This window comes from Lepidothrix coronata, unplaced genomic scaffold, assembly GCF_001604755.1.
Source record: "Lepidothrix coronata isolate B3197 unplaced genomic scaffold, Lepidothrix_coronata-1.0 Scaffold24, whole genome shotgun sequence".
Classification (NCBI taxonomy): Eukaryota; Metazoa; Chordata; class Aves; order Passeriformes; family Pipridae; genus Lepidothrix; species Lepidothrix coronata.
Genome location: NW_016690204.1, coordinates 6,630,444 through 6,657,426, shown reverse-complemented (window position 1 = coordinate 6,657,426; position 26,983 = coordinate 6,630,444). Strand labels below are relative to the sequence as shown.

General features: G+C 39.1%; 1 protein-coding gene across 3 annotated transcripts; it reads left to right on the top strand.

The window, feature by feature from the left end:
• Positions 1-305: 305 nt before the first annotated feature.
• Positions 306-26,803, top strand: ZC3H7A (zinc finger CCCH-type containing 7A). Of its 3 annotated transcripts, none has more exons than XM_017809049.1 (23): positions 306-351; positions 5,479-5,582; positions 6,769-6,808; positions 7,580-7,777; positions 8,279-8,437; positions 10,108-10,188; positions 10,270-10,311; positions 11,145-11,172; positions 11,691-11,971; positions 13,643-13,850; positions 14,754-14,818; positions 15,556-15,748; positions 17,373-17,534; positions 18,119-18,315; positions 18,547-18,644; positions 19,641-19,822; positions 20,342-20,418; positions 20,946-21,079; positions 21,460-21,565; positions 22,011-22,119; positions 22,969-23,102; positions 23,454-23,617; positions 24,772-26,803. In XM_017809049.1, exons 2-23 carry the CDS (start codon positions 5,515-5,517, stop codon positions 24,959-24,961), a joined length of 2,916 nt encoding a protein of 971 aa, XP_017664538.1. In that variant the 5' UTR covers positions 306-351; positions 5,479-5,514; the 3' UTR covers positions 24,962-26,803. The 3 variants fall into 3 exon arrangements, 2 of the variants coding, with proteins under 2 accessions (XP_017664538.1, XP_017664537.1); XR_001873848.1 differs by lacking the exon at positions 306-351 and adding an exon at positions 816-1,057 and having other exon boundaries at positions 22,953-23,102; positions 24,772-25,091; XM_017809048.1 differs by lacking the exon at positions 306-351 and adding an exon at positions 823-1,057.
• Positions 26,804-26,983: the final 180 nt, after the last annotated feature.

The window sequence follows — 26,983 nt, the reverse complement described above, 5'->3', positions numbered from 1 at the left end:
GAGCGCCCTGAGGCGCTCTCCGGCCCGCTGGGGGCAAAGGGGCGGGGGGGCGGGGCCACAGGCAACCAGCCAATCATCAGCAAAGCGCTTCCCAGCCGGCACCAATCAGAGGCGCCGATCCCCAAAGCGCGCGCGGAGGGCCAATGGGAAGCCCGCGCTGGCCGAGCCCAGGCCGGGCCCCCCCCGGGGCTGCACCCGCGGCCTCCCGCCAGCAGGGGGCGCGCGGGAGCGGCGGCGGCGCGGGGGAGGCGCTCCCGCCGCTCTCGCCGTTCCCGCCGCCGCCGCTGTCGCGACCGCCCCGCCCGCCCCGCCCGCCCCGCCTCCCGCTGCGCTGCCGCGGCCTCACAGCAGGTACGGGCGGGGGGACACACGGACACACACCTCACGTACAGGCACCGCTGCCCTCGCGGGACCCTCCGCCCCGGCGAGCGCGCGGCCCCGCGCCGGGCGGGGGGAGCCGCTGCCGCCCGCCCCGTCCCCGCGGTGCCGCCGCGCCCCGCCGAGGTGCGGCCGCGGGTCGGGCCGTGTGTCCCCCCGGGCGGGGCCCGGGCCGGGCGGGCCCCGGGAGGGCCCCGCGGCGAACAAAGGCGGCGGGCGGGCCCCGCGCCCCGGGGGGGAGCGGGACCCCCCCCGGGGGGGGCGGGCGGGCCCCGCGCCCCGGGGGGGAGCGGGACCGGCGGGGCGGGAGCGCTCCTGTTGCTCCGGGGCTGGAACCAACCCCGGCGGGGCCGAGCGCTGACAGCGGCCGGGCCCGGCCCGTGCCCGCGGCCCCCCGCGATGGCACTGTGGGGGTTTGGGCGCTAAAGCAGCAGCGCGGTGATTTCTGTCCCCCCCCGGCCCGGGGCAGCCGTGCCCCGCGCTGGGTGCTCGGGCGGCCCGGGGTGTTCTGGTGCGGAAAGTCAGAACTGTATTGCAGGAAGTGGAAAAAAACGCCAAACCAAACCAGCCCCAGAAACAAAACAGGCAGCGAAACTCAAATATTGTCGATTGCGGTCGTCAGAGTTGGTTAGCAAAGGTCATCTCGGTGTAAATCCTGGGGGTGGATCTGGATTTGTTGGTAAGATGCTCCTTCTTCGGCTTGTTTTTTGGGTCTGTTCTGTATTAAAATATTTGAAGGAACTGTAAACCGAAGTCTTCCAGCCCTGCTCCTTAATTTTCCTGCTGGGGAAATGAAGTGACTTCACAAAGCGTCTTTGTTCTCTCTTGTTTCTTGCGTGAATTTAAGAAAAAATGTAGCAAAGCAGTGAAAATTGAAAGCAAACCTCGAACAGTATCTTATTATTTTGTGGGTAGGGAGCGAGTGGGAGGAGATGCAACTAAATACTGAAGGTAAATAAAGAGCGGGGAATGAATAGGTGTTAAACCATTGCTATATATTCAGTTCTATTTTATTCAGGTATTTCCTTTAGAATACAGAAAAGTTCGTTTCTCTTTTCAGAAATAAAAACTGTGTTATTAAGTGGCTTTTTGAGCTGACATAACAGAGTTCTGTGATTGTGAGCAGAAGTATTAGATGAAGCAGAGGAGTTAACTGAGAGCTGTTGGAACGTGTGTTGTGTACTGTTTTTCCTGTTTCTCCCCCAGCATCTTGCATGCTTGAAGTCTCTTATATAACAGCCCAGTGATGCATGAACATGAACATAAAATCTTTTGTGCTTTTGCTGTCTGAGGAAGCTGTTTCTATAAAGATTTTGCGTTAAGGTATCTATTTTGCCTTCCTTATTTTGGTGCCAGTCCAAGTCTGGTGAGCAGTTTTCAATCTCTGTAAGGCATGCTTTAGTTTGCACTGTTGTTTATTATCTGTAATTACGAGTTCAAACTGTCAGAGGGTTAGGCTGGGCAATAAAATGGCTTTGACAAGTCTGCTTTGGTCAGGCTTATTCTGTGATGGGCAGGTGCTCGGTGGGCAGGTGGATTCTTGGCTGGGTTGGAGCTGGTGGTAGTGGAGATGTTCGTCTCAGTGGCATCTATCTAGGAAGCAGTTTGGGTGTAGCTGCATTTGTGCCACTTCCCACTTGCCTCTGCCAAGGCACAGGCCTGCTTTCCTGTGCCCCTGGGGTGGGAATTACATGTAAATAGCTTTTGGATCCAGCTGCCTGAATGCATTATGCTTATTGCTGCTGCTGCTGGTGCAGGAGGTACCAGCAGAGAGAGGCTTTTACTTCTTAGAGGTGAAAGGGATTTATACTGCCTGCCTTTTGGTCAGGTATTTACTCCTGCTGTTCTGTTTCGATCTTACTCTTCTCTTTGCAGTGTCCCCTTTATTCTGGGACCCAGGGTGTAACTTCTCTGCTCTGGAGTGCAGTTTTCCTATATGGAAACATTGGTGAACTGTTTGTGGTTTTATTTTATGCACAGGCTTGTGCTTTCACAGCTTCTTTCTGAAGTTTTGATGTAGGATGGTGTAGATAATTTCTGACTGAGTGGATTTAATATTTTGGGTTTGTTACCTTCTGACTCTGTAGGAAAGGCTGATGTTACAGAAAGAGGTCTCTTTGTTCGCAGTGATTTCCACTAGACTTGCACCCCTGTCAGGGTTCGTAATTCAGCTGAACCATTGAGGCTGATAGAGATCTATCAACAGCAATCGTGATAAAAATTTCAATGTGCTTTGTACTGTACAAAGATCCAATTTGAGATTTCTGCAACCCAGTAATTGTGTTAATAGTGAACTCAGTGATGCATGGCAAGAGGGTACTCTCCTCTATCTTAAAAGAACACATCTATACACTGCACTTGTTTTTGAAGTTTTAGCTCTGTGGAGAGGGAAATGCAGCGAGGACCACTGGCTTCCAGTTGTTTTTAGCATTTAAGGTGCAGAGAATACTTGTTTGAAATATTTTTAATAGCTGGAGCTGTGAATGTCTATAACAAACAATAACTGAGTTATTTGGTCAGCTGAAGGTTATTAATTCCCAGGGGTGGTAGTTCTGGTCCCTGAATGATGTTATGCATTTTTCTGCTGTTCTCAATTTATCTCCAAATAAGTGATCAGCTAAATGTGTGCAGCAGGAGAAAGGATCAGTCCTGCCCAGTTCTGTCCTTTGGGACTGAATTTTCAACTGGGGGAACTTGTGTGCATGGCAAACTGTAGATGCTTGTTCTCTGGACAAGCTTTACACAGTGTGACCTTGCTTTTTAGAATAACCAAGGCCTGTATTCCTTCTACAGAAAAACTCAGTTCTCTACATTCTGTTTGATCTGTAGAACACAAGTGAATAAATTCAATCCTGGCTTTGCAAGATAATCTGGCAATTGTTGCATTCAAAGCCCTTGTGCCTGAACGTGGCACGTGGCACATGCTAAATATTGGGAATGTTCTTTAAAATGTATTTTGAATGCCTCAGAAGTGCCAAAATACAGAACACAAGGGAACTGTCTTGCCTTGTGCTGGAAGGAAAGCAAAGAACCGATGAGAGGCATAAGTGGCTTTGTGTCACAGAAGTGGAGGGATTCCTGTCCCCCTGAGCTGGCACAAACCTCCTTCCTATCCCCTGTTTGTGTGGCTGGACCAGCATCTGTCACAGAAGGTGTCATTGGCTCCTGGCAGTGGACTTTCTGTCACTTGGCTTCTGTGAAACAGGATGAGTCGAAGCCTGTGATAAAGATGAAACAGTATAAATTGTTCTTTAACATGTTGGGATTTAGGCAGCTCTTTTTTTTTTTTTTATCTCTACTAGGTTTAGTAGATGGAGCTTGTCATGGCCACATAGGCAGTTGGAGAAATACTGCATTTAATGCAACAATCAGTTCTGCCTCTGACCTTAATTACTGATACATTAGTCTGCTTTCTTTTTTTTTTTTTCCTTCAGTTCACATACTATTTTTTTCTTCCTTTAGCTTGTGCCTTTCAGGGAATTGCACAAAGAGTAAAGTAACAGTACAGGTTTTGCTTTTCTGGTAATAGTTACAAGCTACAAAGCAGCATTTAGACTGTTTAAATGTATGTAAGTACATATGTTTATTTGTTTTAAGTTCTGTCCCTGCAAATGGAGGAGAGCTGTTGCTAAGTAGGTGGTGTTTTTTATCTTGGAAAGTGGATGGATGACATTAAAAGTCAAAACATGATTGTTATTTGCCTTGTATATAACTGAGTCTAATGTGTTTCTGGTTGAGAGGATCTAAGGATAATTTGGGTGAAAGAGATACTGTCACAGGTGCTATCTTAAACAATTTTAAGTCTTCTGCAAAATCATCAAATATTGAGGCAATGTGACTGTCAAAGTATTTTAAGAAAAGATAAGTTTTGCCTGAATATCTTTTGGATGCAAATGAGAAGGAAAAAAAATAGAAAACTGCTTCGAATAATAAATTTCAGCACTCACATATGTTCATCACTTGCTCGCTATTCTTTTATATGGGGTGCCAGTTTGTAACACTTCCATTAACTTTATTGTTGTGGAGAAATTGGATCTGCATGTTCTCAAGTTCAATATGTCATTCCTTAATGTTTATGCTAGAGGTGATAAATAAATGCAGTTGTTACAGTGTTGGACTTTTTTCATTTCTTCGCAAATTGGGGTGGAGTTTTGAGGTTGCTTGAAATGAGTAAAGCTGCTCTTAATACTTGTCCAGATTGAGTGGCAAGGTATTACATTGTCAGTTGTTAATTTAGAGGACTAATAGCTAACTACACAGCTCACATCCTGTGACAACACACTTCAAATAGCCTTATCCTGAGGGTTGTACAGATCATTTTAGCTTGTTTAACTTGGATATTTGTAAATCCAGCAAATTAAAGACACGAAGAAAAAAAAAATCACTGTTTCAGACAAATTAAATTGAAATGTCAAGCTGATGATGTGGAATTACATTGAAGTAATTCAGTTTTTCAAGTGAAGTAGGTAGTTTTGCTACTGGTAAAGTGTCCAATGCTTTCACCTTGGTCAGCTGGTGAATACTATTAAAGCAGTAGTGTTTGCTTCTAATTACACTTCAGTGGTGGGGTCATGATGAGAGGCTCTAGAATTAGACTTACTGGTAGATTTCTCATCAGTTTGGGTTTTATTAATAAATACACCAGGATCTCGAGATTATTTTTATTTCTACTTCAACAAGCAAATAAAAGAACTGTGAAGCTGTTAAGAGGGCCCAGCGTGGACCTCCAGCTGGGTGGAGCAGTAATGCATTCAAGCTGTGCCTGTTGTCTGGTGGAGCTTCACTGACATGCCTCTGCCTCATCTGGAGTAGATAAGTGGAAACCAAAGATAAATTAGAAGCTGGAAGAAGGGTTTTCTGTAGGAATGTTGTGTAACTGGGCACTGACCAGACTGTTGGTTCTGACCTGGGGCTTCTCCCTGGATCGCCGGGGGCACTTCAGTGTCCATCAGGGTTTTCTTGGATGTGTTCTCTGCAGCTGTGGTGGTGCAGTGTCATCTTTGTCTGATGGACTCAGTGTTGATGTGAGATTGGATCCTTCTGGGCCAAGTGCAAACTGTTACATATTATAACAGCCATTTATCTCTCTTCCTTTTTGAGGAGTGGCATATCCGAAAAGTGGATGTTCAGGATAACATGTCCAATGTGTCGGAAGAGAGAAGCACTAGACAACAGGACATTAAGAAAGGACTCCAGTTTATAGAGTATGGTTTTGTGGTTTTTATTCTTGTATGCTTATTCACCTCTATATACATATATATGAGATGGAAAGCTCTGGGAAGGTCCTTTTAGTGTAGCACCAGCAGAGACAGGAGAAGGACCTGTGTTTCTCCTCAGAATAATTGCAAACACTAACATGTTAAATGGGGAGCAGTCTTAAAGAAAAGACAGAACCCCTCTTTGTTCCTAAACACAGCAGATTGAAGGTGGGAGGTTATTCCTTTTCTGTCTTTGAGAAAAATCAGCCTTTAATCTTTTTTTGTGAGTGGAAAATGTTGTTAGCCTGAAAATCCACCTTCCACTTAAGAATAGCTGCACTAAGACTAGGTTGCTACTGAAAGGGATGGGTTTGCTAACCACTACCTAAAGTGTTTCAACTCTCTGGAGCTGAAAAATAACCTAATGAAAAATCATCTTAGCAGTTAACTTTCATTTGTGTCAATGCCAAATTCTTTTGTAGATCCTGATTATGTTAAAATCATTGTGAAATTTCACACTAGTTCATTGTTCACATAAGGCATTCTTAGAGAAAGAAGGGAAAAGAAAAGAAAAAAAGAAAACAGAGCATTTAAGAATTATTTAGAAACAGAATCTCACTTAACCTATATGGAAAAGGAAAGGGTTCCTATTTTTCTCCCTGAAAAGGTAGAAATAAATACCTCTTTTTTGTGCTAGGGAAAGTCTCTGTTGCATGTCATACAAAAGATCTCTTAAAATTCCTGTAGTGTCATTGGTATGACTTAATTAAAATTGATGTGTTCTTGTGACAGATAATTTGTCATTTTATAATACTTACAAGAAGATTGCAGTTCTCCTCATGTATAATCTGATTCTGCACAGTGGAGGAGAGGAAGGAAATCGTTTTTAATCAAACAACACTGATGTCTAAAACTCTTAAATCATTCAGAGCCTTAATACATTTTGAACAGCAGAGTTCAGACTGAGTTTGTAACTTTAACAGAAAGTGAGTCTTTAGTAATAAGAAAGCACAGTTTTTTAATCAGAACTCATCCACAGCTCCCTTCCTTGTTCAGGGCAGGCTATGGGCAAAATTTAGAGATTTGCCTGTTGGAGGAAGAGAGGCTGCTTTTAGTGAGACCCAGCATTCTCCAACGGGATTGTCTTTTAAGCAATATGTATAATAAATAAAGTTTGTGGTTTTTTTTCTAGATCTACTTTGCCCTATCCAGGGACGCAAGAACAATATGAGGTAATGAAATTACTTTAATTGCCAGAAGGGTTTTTAACATGGACCTATCTTAGTATAGTTACTCTTGGTTTTAGTCATCCTTTAATTAGTGATGTAGTATGAATGGTAATTTAGAAAATCTTAATATGGGAACTGGAAGACTACTAAGATTATGATACAGGTATTCAGATATTTGGGGGTGATGAATTCACTCATACAGAAGTTTAGATGAAGTCTTTCTGTCCTAGTGTTGGGAATAAATTTGGGACATTAATTGAATAAAACAATGTGCTATTCTAAGTAAAGTTCAGAGTAGCACAGCAAAAGTGAGATTAGAGGACTTCACTCACATACACCTTCAGAACATGTTTTGTTTCTGTATGTCTTATGAGTTTGGCTTGTACTTTCAAACTCATCCTCTTAGTTCTTAATCCAATGGTAGGTGGTTTCGTTGAATTTGAGAACATATTAGATAAAAATGCAGTTGTTCACATTTTAGATTAAAAAATCCTTTTGCCGTGCAAAAGCAGCCCTTCTGCTTTGCAAGTTGCTATGGCTGCTGCTTGCTGAAAGAATGTATGGAACATATATATATATATATATTAAAAAAAACATCTTTGAGATTGTCTTGGGAAATGTCAGAAATAAAATACCAATACGGACAAAAGTTTTGCGTTTCACTTTGATTCCGTGAGGCTACAAGTGTAATTTTTTCTATTTAAAAATTTATTTGGAAACGTGGAAGAAAACCAACAAACTGCTGTTGACGAGTGTTCCTTTTCTTTGTTCCAGTTATTTATACGAGACCTCGTTAGAAACCTTTTTAATGAAGGAAATGACGTGTATCGGGAGGGTGATTGGAGGGGATCACTGAGCCATTATACAGAAGCTATAAACATTGCTGATTATGCTAATTCTGAAGAAATCCACGTGTCTGATGATGTTTTAGAGAAGCTGCACGTGAACAGGATAGCGTGTTTTTCAAACATGGTAAGCTCCTGTCCAAACTGGCAGTGGGAAGACCCAGAAAGTTTAAAGAGTGAAAAACTCTTGGTGGTGCTTTGAAGATTGACACGTTTCAAATCATCACGTTGGCACATTCTTTAAATTCTTCTTTTTAGAAGTATGATTGAGGTATTTTTAGTTACTAATACTAGAATATTAACATAAGAGTCATACTGGAATTTGATGGAACAGTGTTTTTATCTATTTATACTGCTGATTGCACCTGAGTCTGCTGCTTTCTCTGCAGAACAAGATGGCTCTTGTGAAAAAGCTAAATTGTCTTTGTAACTGCTGGTGGATTTTACATAAATGATGGCCCTGCCTGTTTCTAGTTGCCTAAGTTGGTGACTGAGCAAAACTCATAAATGCAGCCTTGGTGAATGTCTTACAGAATTTCAATACCTTCATCTAATACAGGTTAAATTCATTATTTCAATGATAATAGTTCTGATTAGTGATGGTTTTTTTTCTTTTTCCTTCTCCTAGGGATTGCATGAAAAAGTTCTAGAAGACTGTGAGATAGCATTAAGATTGAATGAAAACAATTTCAGAGCTCTCTATAGGAAAGCAAAAGCTTTGAATGAGCTGGGAAGGTATAAGAAGGCTTATGATGCTGTAGCAAAATGTTCTCTTGCTGTGCCACAGGTGGGTAAATTATATATTGATGATTATTTTTAAAGGTTTGAAACAGATATTACATCATTTGAAACAGATATTCTTGAAACAGATAATATATCAAGACCACTGAAGTTCTTTCTGTTGGTTTGGGGTTTTTTAATGGAGTGAAATATTTTTTATTTTTTTAAGCAGTTTTTCTTGTGGAAGTGAAAACTGAGAGCAGAGATGATAGTCCCCAAGCTCAGTCTGTTGTGTTAACTTTCAGCAAAAGAAATAAGTCACTTTGCAGTGGGGCTCAGGTGCCATGAATGTTTGCAACAAGCACTAGAACCACTGAATTCTTCGTTTAAAATTCTCTATGATGTGAAGAGAAACCCCCCATAATTAGAATGTGCAATATTGATTCTTTTGATAACTGCATTTCAGCTTTCCAAGCCTTTAGCAACATTCTTGTCCTCCATGTGAATGCCTTGCTGTGCACCTCTGCTCTTGGGCTGGGGCTGTGTTAGCAGCAGTGTGTGGTACAGGAGATGATCTGTAGACTGAAATCCTGGTCCTGTGAGGTCTGATATCTGTGCCTGTTTGTGTGGTTGGGTTGGGGTTTTTTTGGTTCATTTGTTTGTTCTTTTTTAAGAGTTGGGGTGCATCAAGACAATTCCTGCAGGACTTTCAATTTAGTGACATCCAAAACTAATGTGATGTGGCTCTCAGACCCTTCACGATGCAACCCGAAATGCTGCGAGTGGGGCTGCTGGAGAGGTTTCACTGCAGAAATGCATCCCTGACTTGAACTGAAATGCTGCTGGAAGCTTTGCATGCTTTGCTCAAAATAGAGTGATCACAGGACAGAATAGTGACTTGCTGCTTTTTCACCTTTCCACATCAAAATGACAGTGACATGAGCAGACAAACTGGGGAGCGTAGGTTTGCCTCTTGATATAGAGAAGGTTTCAGTTTTGTTTCCAAAGACACAAGCAGTTTATCTGAATGTGTAACTTTGGACTTTGGATCCTCACTTTGCACCTCCAGATCTGAATGTTTTTGCTTAAGGTTGATATGCCTTTATATAAGTTTTATAAATAGCTTTTTCTAGCTGTGGGACATGATCTGAATACTAAATCTTAAAATAATTTCAATGGATAGCTATTGTGACTATAGGACAAAGTGAAATATGTTTTTAACTCAGGTTTTCTGGTTGTGTGGTGCAGTTACTCCCAAAATACAGAGTTCTCATTAAATATTCATCAGTGTCATGTAGTAGTTAATATGTTAATCAGGAATGTGGCTCTCAATTTGTGTTAAAATGATAAAATAAAACCCCATCCCCTCAAAGAACAAACACCCTCCTCAAATAAAAAGAAAAATACTCACCCACAAAAAAACCCCAACAAAACACTTCTCTGAATTTCTCCTGGTTTGGAAAAATCTTTATTTTAAATTCCGATAAATAGGGAAAAAGGATACTGTTCATTTTCTGTCCTTTTCTTTTTAAATTCCAAGTGTTGGAGTAACTTTTGCTTGAGGGTAGCTTTATTTTTCATGTTTAGGTTTTAGTCCCATGTGTTTGTGAAAGAATAAAGCTGCATTAAGAGACACCCTGCATACAAGATCTTGCAGAATATAGACTGAGATGTAAACAGATGTCCTGGCTACATGACAGGACATGTAAATGATGAAATTTTATTTATGTCTTTTAGGATGAAAGTGTGATTAAGCTTACCCAAGAACTAGCTCAAAAACTAGGGTTAAAAATAAGGAAAGCATATGTAAGAGCAAAGGTAAGATTTTAACATTTTACAGTAAGGTTTCCCTCTCTTGATGTCACGGTTGTGTTTAATGAAAGTATCTTTTCTTTGCAGCCACCCTCCTCAAATTCAGTTTCTAATGATTTATCAACTCAGGTAAGGTTTTACATGGTCCAGGGAAACTGTCCCTGTAAACTACAGAGAATAATTGTTTCATAATTTCACCATGATAAAGGGAAAATGGTGCTATTGACATTTTATATGAGATGCTGTTATCTTGGTCTTTAGGGTTCTGTTGATCTTTGTGTTCAGTTTTGCTGTATATTATGGCAGACTGGGACATAATGTTATCATTCAAGTTATCTTTGTAGAATCAATGTTATCTAAAATATTAAATCCAGTGCAATGCATATATTTACTTTTAATGTCTTGAGGCAAGAGCATAGTTGATATGCTTATTTCTTATTTTACTTATTGACAATTATCAAAATGAAGGTTGCTGGGATAAAATCCCTTTTACTATATGGATTTGTCCAAATTTGACCTTCATTAGCAGCTAAACTTGCATTTGTCTTGCTCCTTGTAATGTGTCTGAATGGCAGGAATGAAGAGGAGTTAATTTTTGTCTTACAGACTTCTTTCACAGGGATATAGACAATTTAGCTGTAAATGAATGAGGAGACGTAGGAACAGCTCATTTAAGATACCATTTAGACTCTTTCATTCCCTGAAGTATCATTCTTACTTTTGTTGGTTGGCTGCAAATTTTTAGTGATACTGTGAGTGGATTTCAGTCTGCAAATGGCTGCTTTATCTGAAACGTTATTTGACCCTTAAGTTGCATTAGAGTTCATAAATTTCAGATTTTATGAAACCTGCATTTTAGACCTTATTTTCTTCATTGTAAATATGTAAATATGTATTTGAAAAGTTTAAATGGCTTTTGTGCAAAGTGCTGAGAGGTGTTTGTTTTTTTTTCTTGCTTACAGAATTCTTCTGTAGAAGATATTGAGTTAGGTGAGTCTGGTGTTACACTACCAATGCTAGGAAGCTAAATGTGCCATACATATCTCATTGTATTTGTTAGGAAACGTCTGAAGAAAATTCATCTTGTCATTTGAGAGTTCTGTGGTAAAAAGTCTGATCTGCTTATCTCTAAAACTGTATATTTAAGTGGCTGAGCAAATTTCCTTTTGGTCTCCTCAACTTAATATGATTGTAGCTGCTCCTGTAGTGATCATTTCCATACTGTTCTTTTTAACTTGGAAGAACAGGGAGGGGAGAATATGCCACAGATGTAGTAAAGTATCAGATCTGTAACCTTTCCTGTTTTTCTTAGTTTGAGTGATAGATAAACACTGAGACATAGGTGCACATGAACTGGAAGCTGATGGCAGCTAAAAACATTTAATGTAGTTTTCCTTCTTCACATTTCTTCACTCCCTCACCCTCCACACTGTCAGGGTAAAAGTTATGAAAGATCTTTTCACATCTTTGAACAAAGGTTCCAGTTGTTCCCATCTTACCTGTTTCAGATTTATCTGACCAGAAGCAAGAGATGGTTTCTGCTGCTTCTTCATCAAACTTTGTTTCTGAAGTGTCTAAAGTGTCACCAGTTCCTGTACCATCTCTATCTGCTGTTATGCCTCTTCAAATGGAAAAGGTCCCTTTGCCTTCTGCAGTGTTGGCAAATGGAGGGAATGTTTCTTTCCCTATGCCAGAAGCATGTTTAGATTGTGGAGATGGAGATATAATTATTGGGGAAGAACTTGATGAATTACTTGATTCTGTGCCTGATCCAGATGAAAGTGTAATGGTAAGACTTTTTTTTGTCTGTTTTCTTCTATGACTGGGATCTTGTATTTTTATCAAGTGGGCAAGTGGTGAAGTGTGTGTTACCTTTCCTGGTTACATGGAGCTGTATTTGTACATAGGTTGATTTTTTTATTTTTCAGATGCAGATTCTTGTAAATGTGGCTGTAAAGATATCAGGACTAGTACTACTGCAGAAATACTATTAGCTACTACCAATACTACTTAGAGGAAGTACTGTGAAAAGTGAATTGAACATTTGAAGTCTGTGTGGGGTTTTTGGGTGTTTTTGTGCAAATAACCCCACTTAGAACATTAAGAGTGTGTTGGAGTGCTCACCCTGTAGCTGTAGAAACTATAGTTAAACAGAAGCAAATAGCTTTGCAGGACAGAAGTACTTGGGCTGTGGCCTTCTGGGGCTCTCACTGGTATCTCTGCAATCAGAGCTCTGTCCAGATTCCACCTCCTGGCTAAACAGAAATAGGCCATCATGAGACTTTTATATATTTTTAGAAGAGATATTAAAGAAATTTAGTTATACGAAATGTTGTTCCTAATTACACCATCAATCCAGCCCTAGAACAGAACAGTGTTCCTCAATTGTCAGTCAAAATGAGAGCTCTGATAGTTGAGCAGAGATGTCTGAACTTCTTAGCAGGTTACTGGCTCCCTGCTGTGGCCCTGCCAGTCATTTGGAGTATTTATTTTGCATTGCACTAGTATTGCTGTTAAATGTTATAAATTGTGTTTAACGAGGCTGTGGCATATTCAGTTCTTTAATTAGTTGTGATTTTAATTCCTCGGTCACCTGTGGATATAGGGTTGTAAATCTTGAAATCAAAAATGCTCGGGCTTCTCATTTTCCGGTTTATGCACTTTGTGTTTCAGAAAGTATTTTGAAAACGTAGAAAGTAATTGTTTTTAGCACATCCTAGGAAGTTTGCCATAGTGAAATCCAGGAGGAAATGCAGTCTTCCAAGACAAACTGCAGGCTTGTGGAGTTTGGAATCTTGAGGGAGTTGTAGACTGATAAGTTGGGGAACAGAGGGAGTTTCACATGGGCCAGACTCTGTGCAGACCTACTTGGTCAACCTCCAGGGATGGCAGGAGGAAGGGAGGGGAAACTTCCCCACTTGGCATGTCCTTCCTAAGGGTGTACAGAAGGATAAATTATTTTTCATGGGGGAAAGATGATGACCTGGCCTTTGCAGAACGTGTTACCATTGGATTGTATCTGGGGATTTATTTCAAAGCTAACTCTTGACTCTTTGCTGTACTACAGTTTGAATTATGTTCTCTTTAGTTAGAAAAAAATAATGTTGATTTCTGTCTCTTCCTAGTCTTCACTTTGTGTTTTTAATGTAATTTGGAAATTCAACTCTGATCTGATGGATAAAAAAATCCAAATCTGTTAGTAAGTTAGTAAAGGTTTGGTAACTAAACCTTTGAAGTGATTGATCCATGGATAATGCCTTACACTAGGGCATTGTTTAGGGTTTGGGTACTCTGTTGGGTAGCTCTTGCAGTACTGTAGTGTGCCTTTCATTGATGTTTTTCAGTAGGTTTATAAAAATTTTGCAAAAACCTTACTAAAAGAAATACTGTGGCAGATTTGTGTTCTTGAGAGGTTTTTTGCTGGGTGTGAACACACTTCTTAAATTTATTTTTTTTCCAGCAAACTACAGGAGCCAGAGGACCTATTCCTGCAGGGAGTGTAGCTCCTAGTGTTCCTTTCTCTGCCTCTTTGCTGGGGACGCTGCCAGTTAGTGCAGGATTTGTTCCTTCACCTTCTCTTTCAGAAATCTTTTCACAGCCTTTGGCTTCTTCGCTGGAAAACTTTTGTTCACCTTTAAGCACCTTTTCAATCAGTGACCCAAAAAGAGGTAAGAAACAAGCCTTAATATTTAACCTTTTATGATGAGAGTTGTGCACAAGCCAACTGGCTTTTCTTTTTAACAAATGAGTTTTCACAACTATTCAGTAGTATTTAACACTTAACATAACATTTCATCTCTGCTAACAGTTTTTGAGTGTTGGTTGTACACCAGAATTTATAAATAAAACTTTTGTTTCCTTGGGGTCTGTGTAAGCACGGTCCAAGCTCCCTCTGTTCAGTTTTTCTATATCTGTTGTGGAACTTTATTTGTTTCAGGTGAATGAGTTTAAAGAAGAAAGAGTATTCTTTCAAACATTTTTTTTTTAAACAAAGATGTTCTTGCAGCTTAAACCTTTTGTCATGATTTGGCAATAAACAAGAGTTACAAAAAGGGTAATGCAGCTATGTACTCTGAAAAGATACCAGATTCAAACCATAAGGACTATAATTATGTAGTGAAATCAGGTATGTGAAATAAGATATAAATAGTCAGTGAACTAGAAAAGATAAAATAGAGTTTTGTCTCTAATTACCAGTGTTACAGGATCATGTTTTCTTTAGAAAGAAGCCAGAGTTACAAAATAAAACTTAAAATAGAAGAATCCTCTTAACCCTCTTTCACCTCATTCTTTTATATCAGGTATTGCTTATCTCACTACCCTTTTTGTACTGCACAAGTATCTTTATATTGCTTCAGCATCTGCCTGCAGAGCTACTGCTGATAGTAATTTTTCAGCCCAGATGTTTACAAGGAACTTTTACATAATTGAAAAAAACTTATCATAGCAAAAAAACCCCAGCTTTGGTGTTTGTCAAAAAACCTTTGATGCTTCTCAGGAATGATAAATAATTTTTTGCATGGGATGTTCAGGGGAACTGGTATAATTAAAACTTCTTGATTTTCCTCTAGACATCTCAAGTTCAGCTTCTAGAGATGGAACACCAACACTTAGCAGCAATAATTCCCCATTGTTTGTACGTATTTTTCATGTTTTCTTTCACATCAGTTCAAATGTTAACACCTTGGAGGCTTTGCATAGATCTGAATTTTTACAGTTGAAGTTTCTATTTTTAATAAAAAGGCACTTTTAGTGTTAAAATAGGATTCTGGCTTGGAGAACAGTAGCACTGGACCTCACAGCAGCAGTAACTGAACACAAGAAAAAATGTACAGAGGTTGTTTTATATATGCAAATTTTGAATACTGTCACAGCCACTTTTCCCTTCTGAGGAAGTTGCTGTAAAATACTGTTGAGTTGTAAAATAACCAGTCTAAAATCTCTTATGATCTGAGTGCCAAATAGTAGGAATCCTGAAGAGCTGTCCTAGTACAGGAACAGAGCAGATAGCACCTTGTGTCTGGAAATCTCTCTGCTCTCTGTATTCTGGTCGTGCTGTGTATTTTCAGTTGTGCTCCTGGCACTGATTACATGGGGAAGGGTGACACCCCTATGAGCCAGGATGGGGTAATAATTAGCCTGACAAGGGCTGTTCTCCCTGTACCTGCTTGGGTATTGTTTTATGCTTAGTCTGTGCTGTGTAAACAGCCTCTGTAAAATTTCCATGTCCCTTCTTAGACGTGTCTTTAAGTTTCTGTTACGATTTTTTTGTGGTAGTCTTTTTATGCTTTGAAGAATAATTTTAGTAGGTTAAATTTGAATTGTAGATAAATAAATTATTTGGATCAAGTAAAATATACTTTCTTTCAACAGATAAATGGTCCTAATAGTTTGTTTGGGTCCGAAAATTACATGGGACTTGCAGGCCAAACTAGAAATGACTTTTCAAATGTTTTTAGCAGTACAACTGCTAATATACCTGTATCTTCAGCACTTGGGGGAAGAAACCCATTGGAAGGCACACATGAGCTAAGACAGGCCTGCCAGTTATGTTTTGTCAAAAAAGGTAAGGGGCTTTTGGACTCGATTGGTTTGATTTCTTTAAAATTAAAAAGCTGAAATGTTCATAATAAACCACCGTTGGCTTCTAAACCATGTTAATCCTGACTCGTTCTTTGCAGATGTAGCACTGTCTTGTGACTGCTAAAATATTTCAACCACTTTTATCTTCTTTCTTCTTGTCTTTCTTTCTTGTCCTGATAGATTCTTGATTCCTAAACCCACCCCACATCCCCACACGCTCTCCCCAGCCTGTGTGTGAGGTCATTCTCATCCTGTATCCGCTTTCCTCCCAAACCCCAGGGTACTGTGAAGAGTGACACCTTTGCTCAAAACTTGCAATACTCTCTCTGTTTGGCAATGGGGAATTGAACTGCAGTTCAAAGTACCTGGTAACCTTCACATCCCATCTGTTTTATCGTTCTTTCAGACTAATTCTAAATGATAATCGTGAGGCTTCCAAACCTTTGTAATAATTAACTCCACTGTATTGACTCAAAGGAGCTTAACCAGTATTGGTCTTTAATACAACTAATCTTTTAGGCCTGAGCTGTTGCTGTTATACAGAGCTATATTTTAAAAGCAATAGCTTTTATTAAGACTAATCTTAAATATAAGCATTGTGTTTATAGGCATAATTGATATTGATACACTAATAAAGAATTGCATCGAGACATTTAGGGGATGATTATTGTACCTTTAAGAACTTCTGTATTAGTTTAAAATTATTTTTACAAGAAAAATCCATGAAGTGATGTTTGAAAAACCATAGGACACATTCTTATAAAAGCAGGAGCTATAAAATATTTGTGAAAATACTTAGCATGTTCCTAGCTTCACTTTTTGTGTCAACATATCTACTTCCTCTGTTTCTTTCCATCTCTATCAAAGCCTTTAAGTGTCTCCTGCTTTTACTACCTTTTGAAATTGTACTGTTCCATCATCATCTTGTCAGAGAAACTGGGTCATACTCTGGTTTTTTCAGTCTCATAAACAGCAAAATTCACTGAGCATTGCTCATCTTCAGACTCTCTCCCTGATGTCTTCATTTGGCATCGTCCTAAAGACAGAGTTTAAAGCTAGGCTTATTTTTGTTTCCAAAATCACAGAGTTCTGGGATTGGCATTTATCTTTTTGGCATGTGTGTACTTCTTACAGAGTGTGTTTTGTCTCTAAACATAGTCCCTGTTCTAATAAAATAAAAGTTGAAGGTTAAGAGAGCCATTTGCTGATCATTGGAATTCATCTGCATTGACTTATTATAAGTAAGCAATTTAAGTTTTAAACTGGTGTTATGGGAATGTATACTTTGGAATTGGAAAAAAATGCAGCAATTTGCTGTCTCAAAGTAATCTTCAGGTTGTAACACAGCATCCCTCCCCAAATATAGAATAACTTGTGACTTTTTTCTTGCTGAGACTGGTCGTTTTGTAAGTATTCGGGTTTTTTTCTGTTCTGCTCAACATGATGGGTAATGACTTTTGGTTCTTCAGAGCTGCTGGTGCAAGTAGGAGTTCTGTTCAGTGTGTTCATGTACTTTGCTTTTGGGCTTCTGTGCCAGTGTGTGTATGGAAATGTTACCATTTGCTGCAATTTATGCAAATACAAGCAATTTTCTGTGATTGTTTCAGGTCCTAAATTATTGGATTACGCTTACCATCCCAATTTAGAACATAAATGTAAGAAGGATATTTTAATTGGCAGAATAAAAAACTCGGAAGATAAATCATGGAAAAAAATACGTCCAAGGCCAACAAAGACACAGTATGTGGGACCATATCATATATGTAAAGGTATGTGTTACAGAGAGGAAAATGTTAATGCCTCCACTCAAAGTAATGTAGTTCAGCTTCTCCATAGTGAGGTATAGAATGAAGTTTTATTCTTGCTCGTGGGAGGTGGAGAAGGAAGTTCGGGGTTGTTTATGATATCAAAGGAGAGCCCTATTTTGGCTGTTAATGTGGTTATTTAGAGAACATGCACTGTACTCCTGTGTTGTTCTTCATAGTGAATAATTTTACTTTCAAGTGCCGGGCGATTACTCTTAAAAAGAGCGACAAAAAAGCCTTTTCTCTTAGACTTTTGCAGTATGAACCTCTACTTATGATGTAAGCAAGATGACTTGTGGATTAATGAACAGCTTAGTTTAAGCACAGGGCATTCTGGATTTTCTGTATTGTTGCCTTAGACTGGTACAGGATAGTTGATGGGAGGTTTTACGTTTTCAGCAAGTCATTCAGCATCAGGTCTTGTGACCCATTTAAAACTGGGACTTCTTCATTAAAAACATTTGAAACAGAGATGGTGGAAGCTTCAAGATGAATTTCCAATAAAAGTCTTTACAAAAGCAGTGTCACAGTTGATGTTGGCATTTCAGATGTTGCTGCTGAGGAGGAGTGCAGGTATCCAGGTCACTGCACGTTTGCCTATTGCCAGGAGGAGATCGACGTGTGGACGCTGGAGCGCAAAGGAGCCTTCAGCAGAGAGGCTCTTTTTGGAGGAAGTGCAAAGATCAGCTTGACTGTGTCCCGGCTTCTTCAGGAACATCACGGATTATTTATGTTTCTTTGTGAGGTGCTGCTTGATTTCTAATAACACAATAAAAATTACAATAGATGCTAAAATTACCCGGAAAGAAATGCTTTGGTTCATGCCTGTTTTGTAAGTTTTGAAATGGATGTTCAGTAATAACCTGACTGGCTTTACATTAGAGACTAGATGAAGTATCTGTTAAAATCTTTGAGGTAAGGTATATTTTGAAATGTATGCAATACATACTGTATAATTATTTTTTTTGTATTCCAGAAATGTTTTGATCACAAACCCAGAATAATAAGCAAAAGGAACAAGGATAACTCATCTTCTTGTTCTCACCCTGCTATGCATGACTTTGAAGATAACAAGTATGTCTGAAATACCATCTCTATAAGTTTCAAATTAAAAGCACGGGGTTTAGGGCAGTTTTGAATACTGACTTTCATTTCCTATCTGTTGATTGACTTCTCTGCTAACTGCCTGTAATGCTTGGCAGCATAGGCAAGACAGACTTACAAAACAAGGGTTGACTCATGTAACTAAACTAAAGTGAACTGTTTCTTTATCAGTGATTCATGAGGGGCCCACCCTTGTCTTTGAATCTTATGGGTTTTGGTGTCAGTTTAATAGCTGGTGAGCTGCACTGATGTAAGTAGATGTATGATGTTAAATTAATATAGGAATTTATAAGTTTTCTCTTTCTTTGATCTACTTTGCTTATTTTGCTGCGGTTTTAACTCAGTTAAGAACAGATTTACCTTGATTGCAATGAATGAAATAGACCACAATCCTTATTAACTCTGTTGATTAAAAAAACAGTGTGAAGAAAGTGTCTTTAAAGAATAATTTAAGTTAACAAAGTTCTTATTGTTGTAATAGTATTAAGTAAATTTTGGAGAATTAAGAGACTTACATTTTTATATGAAGGATACATAAGTGGGAGCATTTGAATTGCTTTGTTTGCACTCCAGTTCCCTATATTGCAGCTCCAAGAGCTGGGCTGTTACTGCAGTGCATCACCTCTGTCTTTAATGGTGTTCTACAAAAGAATAAGTATTATGTTAGTAATTACATCAGGATATGTACTTCAAAGTGGACAAGATATGCCTTCCCTCTGGGAAACCAGTGATGCAGTTGGATTGAATTCAGTAATGCTTTGCAGAAGAGGGACCTCTGGATTTCACAGGAGCTGTTCCATGATGTTTGCTTACTCGGCCTAGAAATGACCCTGAGATGTGACCTCCTCCTGGAAGCTGTTTTGACTTTCCCCTTTCAAATAAAAAGCGTTTAAAAGACATTTGAATAATCTGTCATGAGGGATGGTCATTTTAAGAAATATCTAAAACTGGCTGTTTTCCAAACAGGTGCCTTGTCCACAGTTTGCGAGAAACTATGGTGAAATATTCCAAAATCCGCCCTTTCCAACTCCGATGTCAGCTTGACCTGTGCAGACACGAGGTGCATTATGGCTGCTTGCGAGAGGATAAATGCTTTTATGCTCACAGTCTGGTGGAGCTTAAAGTCTGGATAATGCAAAAGGAGACAGGTATGTTTTGCTTTACTCTTTATTGTCTTGCCACTCCTTCCTTGTCTCGACTCCCTGTGAAATCAGCAGCTTGGGATCAGGGCAGGAAGCAGGCAGGAGCAATCTGGTGTCTATCAGCTTGGGTTTTGGAGAGTTTTTCTGTGGTCCATAATACAATGCAGTTTTTATAATTACATGGTCACGACAGGTTTGGTATGTTATGTTTAAACGACTACTCAAAGATGCACCTCAACTTATGTGAGCAGTCTGTAATTTAAAAAACTTGTCTGCTTCTCTGTGTGATGATACATACAATATTTCTGTTTTGGAGGCCCTCGTGATATCCTGAAGTATATATATTTGTGTGTATGGATGTAAATGTATATCCATGATATACACACATACACGAGTGTGTATATATTTATACAATATATCAAAACAGATAAAAGCTTTGAGGCTGCAGTTGCATTCCAGTTTGAGCGTGTCTGTAATGCTACAACAGTCACAAGTACTCAAGCAGTTTTCCCCCTTCCTTTACAGGTATTTCACATGATACTATTGTTCAGGAATCAAAGAAATACTGGCAGAACATGGAAGCTAGTGCACATGGATCACAGGTATTTTCATTTTTCCATTCAACTGGTTCTGCTGTGACTCTGGTGATAATTCTTTTTTAATGTATGGAGCTTATTTTAGACATTACTTTTTTTTAATGACTTCCAGATAATGTCTTTCAGTGTAGACTTTCTTCAACTTGCTTCACTTAGACTAAAATGCCTGCTTTGCTGCTATGCAATTCCTTTTTTGCTTTACTTATTCTGTCGTAGGTGGAACGTGAAACATAAATATAATTGCAAAGTCAACTGCCATAGGGCAATTATCTTTTTCATATGGAGGACTTTTATGTGTGTAGTTTGTGTGTATTACCACAACTTCAGGGTACATATACCTAACTCAGAAATAAGTTAAATAAAAATTGCATATGTTAAGAAATGTCTAGTTTGAAATGACAAGGCATGCAGTAATACCTGCTTCCCAACATGTGTTGTAAACTTGTGCTGTAGGGGGTAATTCATAATTATGTATGGATTTCTTTGCAGATGCAAAATACCTTTTACTGTTGTTGTTCTTTTTTTGGCTTAAGATTCTTGGGAACCAAATGAAATATGGATCACTTAATTTGAAGATGAAGTTTGTTTGTGGTCAGTGCTGGAGAAACGGTCAAGTTAATGAGCCAGACAGAAACAAAAAATATTGTAGTGCAAAGGCCAGACACCCGTAAGTAAAATCAAACAGTGAAACTTCTGATTTTTCAGCCGTTTAAAACCTCTTTGGGGAAACGTTTTTGCTTCTTAGAGTCATACAAGGAATTAAAAAACCAAAATATATTGAAGTAGAACAGTCATCTCTTTGTGGCATGTCAGTAATTGGTACTGAGAAACACTTTGGTGGCTACAAAAGTGTTTTGTGTTTGGGTTTTGGTTTTATTTTTGAATGATCCGTTTCAGCCAAGTTTCAGTAGAACTTAGTTAAATCTCAAATACACAGTGAAAGCTTTGTAAAGAACCTTTCTGAGCTCTCCCGGTTCTGCTTCTCTGCACACAGTGTGGGGCTTTTTTTAACTGTATTTTCTTTCCCTGAATGTGTCTGGTTTTCAGGTGGACCAAAGATCGCCGTGTGGTGCTCGTAATGTCTAATGAACGGAAGAAGTGGATGACCATCCGTCCTCTTCCTGCAAAGAAACAAGTGCCTCTGCAATTTGATGTATGTTAACCTAGAACTAATGTTTTGGTTAAGAAAACAGAGTAATGGGGCTGGTTTCATCAGTTCTGCAGGAATTCCCGTGGGAGTTGGTGGGAATATGTACATAGTGTTTCTAAGTTCAGCCTCAGAAAACCCTGATCTCACATGTTACTACTGAAGCCCTTTCTCATGAGAGGAAGTAAATAATTCTGAAGTAATTTATATATCTCTGTGGTCTGGTAATGTGATAGGAGGCAAAAAGCAGTCATAATGCTTGTTTCCAGCAGTTTGTTTTTTCTAATTCCAAGAAATGACTTTTTTATAAAATAAATATGATTTTATTTTTCGTGTGACATAAATGTCTGACTGGAAGGGGAAACACTAGCCAAGGCTGAAAAAAAAATTCTACTAGCATCCATTTTACTTTATATTCATAAGGATTTTTTTTTTTTAATTCATGTTCCAGTTGTGCAATCATATTGCTTCAGGCAAGAAATGTCAGTATGATGGAAACTGCTCATTTGCTCACAGTCCTGAGGAGAGAGAGATGTGGACCTATATGAAGGAGAACAGCAGTAAGTAGAAGAGTCCATTCTAACATGTAAATCTAACTGCTCTGCTTTTCATTCTTGTATTTCAATTATTTTTTAATCTACTTTCTTTCACTGTCTCTTGTAGTAAACCTTGCAAGTGCCCTTTTAATTTTAATAAACCCAGACTGGGTATTCAAAATCAGTATTAAATAAAAATAGCTGTATTGTATATTTGTTGCTTGATGTTGCTTGATTTTTTAACAATAGTTTCTATCACTTTTTTAGGTGTCTTAGAATAGTGTATTGATCCTTGCAGCAATATTGTTTGGGGTTTGTACTTTATATTGCCATGTGTGCACACATGGATTTTGTTGAAAACAGTGGGGAAAGCTCTTTGTGGAACAGCCCCCCCAGATGTATTTACTGGGAATTATCATTCCCTTTCTGTTGCAGACTTGTTATCCCATTAGCGTGACTGGGAGAAATCATTAAAAATCGGAAGTAAAAATGACATAAATGATGAGATCCTATTCTGCAAGAAAGCAGACTAAATTTACCAAAAACTGTAGCACATGTTATATTAGCACTTTGAAATTCAGGTATTGATACACAGTGGCACAGTTGTTATCTGTGCCCTGGGTCCTTGTTCAGAAACAGGTCTTGCTTTCCTCCCTGTAGGCAGAGCAGGGTCTTGGTGAGTAGCCAGAGACTCCTGTTGCTCTTGGCTCTTAATCTCTAAACTGTGTAACTGTCTACATTTGTTTCCTTCCTTTTTTTCTTCTTACGATAGGTGGGGACTGAATTAAGCTTTGCAAACTCAGTCATTTATCTAGTGTTCTCAAACTCCTGCCTTAATTGCTAATTACTTATTTTAGCTTCTGCTCTCATTAGTTCAAGACTTGGAGCAGTTGTATGACATATGGCTAAAAAGTCAAAAACCAGAAAAAGGAGATGATACAGCTGCTCAGGCAAACAAAGAAAATGGGAAGCAAATTCACATGCCAACTGACTATGCTGAAGTCACGGTAAGTAATCAAAGCTATAATCCTAAATCCAAGCATGTGGGTTTTTTTGGGGTATTTTTGTTTGTTTTTTTTCGCCCCAGTCAGTAACTTAATGTTGTTGCCCTCATTTTCTTGGTGCTTCCCTAGTCCATTGCTAGCTACACTAAATGCAAACACTCACTGACACTGTGAGGCAGTTCTTCTAAAGCCAGTGGAGCTCATAAACTTCAGGTGACTGTTTAAATAACTATATCTCTTTAGGTAAACAACAATTTGCAGACCAAGATAGAGCATTCAAAATGTATTAGGAGCATTTCTGTGCTTAAATCATTGAATTCTCAACGTTCTATTTTCAAATTCCTTGTAAAACAGGTGGATTTTCATTGTTGGATGTGTGGGAAGAACTGTAATAGTGAGAAGCAATGGCAGGGTCACATTTCTTCTGAAAAGCATAAAGAGAAGGTTTTCCACACTGAGGATGATCAAAACTGCTGGCAGTATCGCTTTCCAACTGGATATTTTAGCATTTGTGATAGGTATGTGGTTTTTAAGATGGCAAAAATGATGACAAATGACAGTTTAAATAATTAAGGCAGTTACTGGTTTTGACAAAGTTTCTAGTATTTGTTGCTTTGCATACATCTTTCAACAAGAGATTAAGTAATTAACAGTATTTTAATGTACTTGAGAACTCAGGGAGTGACAAGGTGCCTAATTGTGGAGTTGCAAGTTCATGGCAGCTGTGTGAAATGAATATTATTGGTATTATTACAAGTTTACTTAGGCAGCTGCATATTAATTACCTGTAGAGCACAGGAACAGTGCCTTGCTGGGCAGTGACACTGGAGCTCTAAGGCAAGTAGAAATGTTGGCATCAAACCGAATTTGTTAAAATCGAGTATTTGTTATTAGAAATCATTTATGAATGTGTTGAAGAGAACTTCTAAGACCTGTTGGTTTTCCCCAGCGTTGGTTGTGTGTTTTGCTGCTCCCTTTAATTCTTAAATGCAGCTGTTTACCTGCCTGCAGAAGACTTTTTTGTAAATCTGTTGAAAATTCTTTCCACCGTTGGAATCTTTTTGGAAGGCAAAAATCTTTGGCATTCTGGAGTTAAAGGTTGAGTTTGCTGAATTGTTATTCAGTTTTGAGTGCCTTAGAGATGTTGAGAAATTGCACAGTTATTTTTCATTTGCAGTCTTTGCATGGAAGCTCACACTCCCCTTTGCTCAATTTTTAAGTAATATTCTAAATGTATTTGATGTTTTGAACATAGCAGACCTCGAATATGCAGTGTAAAGTGAATACAAACTGGCATGCCAAATTGTACTGAGTATTCTAAAATCACATTTAATTAACAAGGATTAATTAGTTGGATTTTTTATCAATAGTAGTTCTTTAGCTTAGTGAGTTAAATGATAAGATATTCATTAATATGAATTTGAAAGTTTCAAGCATTAAATGACTCAGTAAAGTAGGAACATGAAGAACAGAAAGAAAAGAGCTATGTCTTGTCCTCTGTAAAATACAATCAAATGTAAACAGAGTTTGTATCACTTTAAAAGTAAATACTCTTCCAAGTTTTTTTTTGTCCTTAATATGTGTATTTGAAAAACATGATCTGAAGAAAATCTAGACAAAATAGTGATCATGATAATTCTATGAAAACACTATTTAAAATCTGTTTTAACAGATATATGGCTGGTACTTGCACTGAAGGAAACAACTGTAAATTTGCCCATGGAAATGCTGAACTCCGTGAGTGGGAAGAACGAAGACAAGTTTTAAGAATGAAGCTCAGCAAAGCAAGAAAAGACCACTTGATTGCTCCCAGTGATAATGATTTTGGAAAATATAGTTTTTTGTTTAAAGATTTAAACTAATACAGAGATGACACATACATGTTATCAGCTGGAAGCATAAACCAGAAAATTTGACAATAATCAAAAGCATGTGACAGAAAAGCTGCAGGTTTTCTGCTTTTATTGGCATATATTGTTCCTCCTGAACAGCAAAGTATAGTAGATTTAGGGGGATTGAGCAGACCTGTCTATGCTCTCATGAAACAGAGTGGTGATTAAAAAAAATCTGAAGTATTATGTGCTTACTCACCTTCTGTTGGACAGAAAGTTAGGAAATAGAAGGGGGGAAGAGTGGTTATAATATCTAGGAAGCCCCCTAGTCTCAGACCTTCAGTTGAAAAACTTCAAGGTATCAAGGTATTGCAAAACAGAGTGTTATGAGCTAAGAAAATGATGGATGAAAATTCTTCAGATCTTTTAATGGAGAGGATTTGTTTAAAACAAAGTTTGCTACTTATCTATATGTAGGTTGCTAAAAAGGATTTTCTTATTAAAGATTTTAAACAAAATAACCATTTAACTACAATATATGTTGAATGGGTATTTTTTCTCTATTTGTATGTTTCAATATAATTTACTGAAAAAGGATCTTGGGAGGAAAAAAGTATTAATTTTTGAAAATGAAGTAGTTAAAATTCTGTTTCTTGGTCTTTGCTGTTTAAATGATGATTTTGAAAGATTACACTTGTATGTCAGTATTGTGTATTATTGTATGGACTAATGTTGCCTGTAATAAAGAGAACTTTACACGAAGCTGTTTTCTGCATGTAGCCTCTCAGGATTGAGATTTTTGTACAAACAAACAATGATTTGCCAGTTAGCAAAAGCTTGAGCACATGTAGCTAAAAGTTTACTCAGTTGGTATTTGTGTCGCTCGCTGCTTGTTTGCGGTTTTCTGTATCGTCATTAGCTCATGGCATCACTACAGTAACAAAAATGGCCAATAACTTGCAATGTAGACAAGCAGTTTGGAGCTATGTGGTGCTGGGACATGTTTTCAGCCCTGGGACGTGGGCAGGAGCCTCTACCTCAGCTGCAAGGTGGATGGTGCTTCCCATTGCCTTTCCTGCAGAGCGTAGGACATGGAAAACCATTCAGGGGCTGAGGTGACTCCTGACTGAAGAGCCTTTGGGCTTTACAGTAACTGGAGCTTCTGTTGTGTTTTGGCTTCTCTGCAGATAAACTGCTTTCAGCTTTCTTTGTGTGTTTGCTGAGTTCCTTCCCCCCCCCAACTAAGCTGTTCTCAGTCACTCATTCAAAATAGCTGAAGCTAGGTTTCTTTTTTTTTTTCCCCTCCCATAACTGGTTTCTCCCTCCTCTCAAGAGTATTTTTCTCTGTTCCTGGCTGACCTTATATAATTAGAAGAGCTTTAAGAATGACCTCAGTAGTTTGAATGTAGTCATTGAGCAGATATTGTGTATGTGTAAAAGGTGTTGAACCAAAGTTCAGTGTTACCCATACACGACATGGATGCTGTGTCCCTTCACAGAAAGCACAACAACTATGAAACCAACACCTTGTGCTTCAGTCATGGCTTGGGGATCTTGGGAAGTGACTGCTCCTCACAGGCTGGGCTGCAGTGCATTGAGTACAGGATGCAGACAAACGAGCTCTCGGTGCTTGAAACACCACCCGCTGCAGTGCTGATTTTTTTTACATTGTTTGTAATAAACTGAGAGTGAGACAAGAGTACTGTGGACACTGTTATTTGTGTGACAAAACCTGATTGTATCGTGTGCCTTTCTGAATTGTTTTTTTCTCGATTTTATGCTTTCATTGTTTAATTGTATAAGTGCTCTGTAAATCATTGGAAGTAATTCTAGGAAAAAAAAAATACTAAAACATGAAACCCTCTTCCGTAAGGCCGGTGTGAAATCTTTCATGGGGGCTGGTGGGGAGTAACTGCCGGGGGGCTCGGGGGTTATTCCCTCGGTGATCCCGGGACTCTTAGCGCTGCCCTGCGGGGAGCGGGAAGCGAGCAGAGCAATCCCACTCCCGGAGCAATTCCCGTTTTCCCGGGGCCGGGCGGGCCGGGCGCGCTC

Bases quoted from the DNA above. Each gene is read 5' to 3' on its own strand.
- ZC3H7A (XM_017809049.1), top strand. From the start codon at position 5,515: ATGTCCAATGTGTCGGAAGAGAGAAGCACTAGACAACAGGACATTAAG. The intron at 10,312-11,144 runs GTAAGGTTTTAC...TCTTGCTTACAG, and splicing joins CTAATGATTTATCAACTCAG to AATTCTTCTGTAGAAGATAT. The intron at 11,972-13,642 runs GTAAGACTTTTT...TTTTTTTTCCAG, and splicing joins ATCCAGATGAAAGTGTAATG to CAAACTACAGGAGCCAGAGG.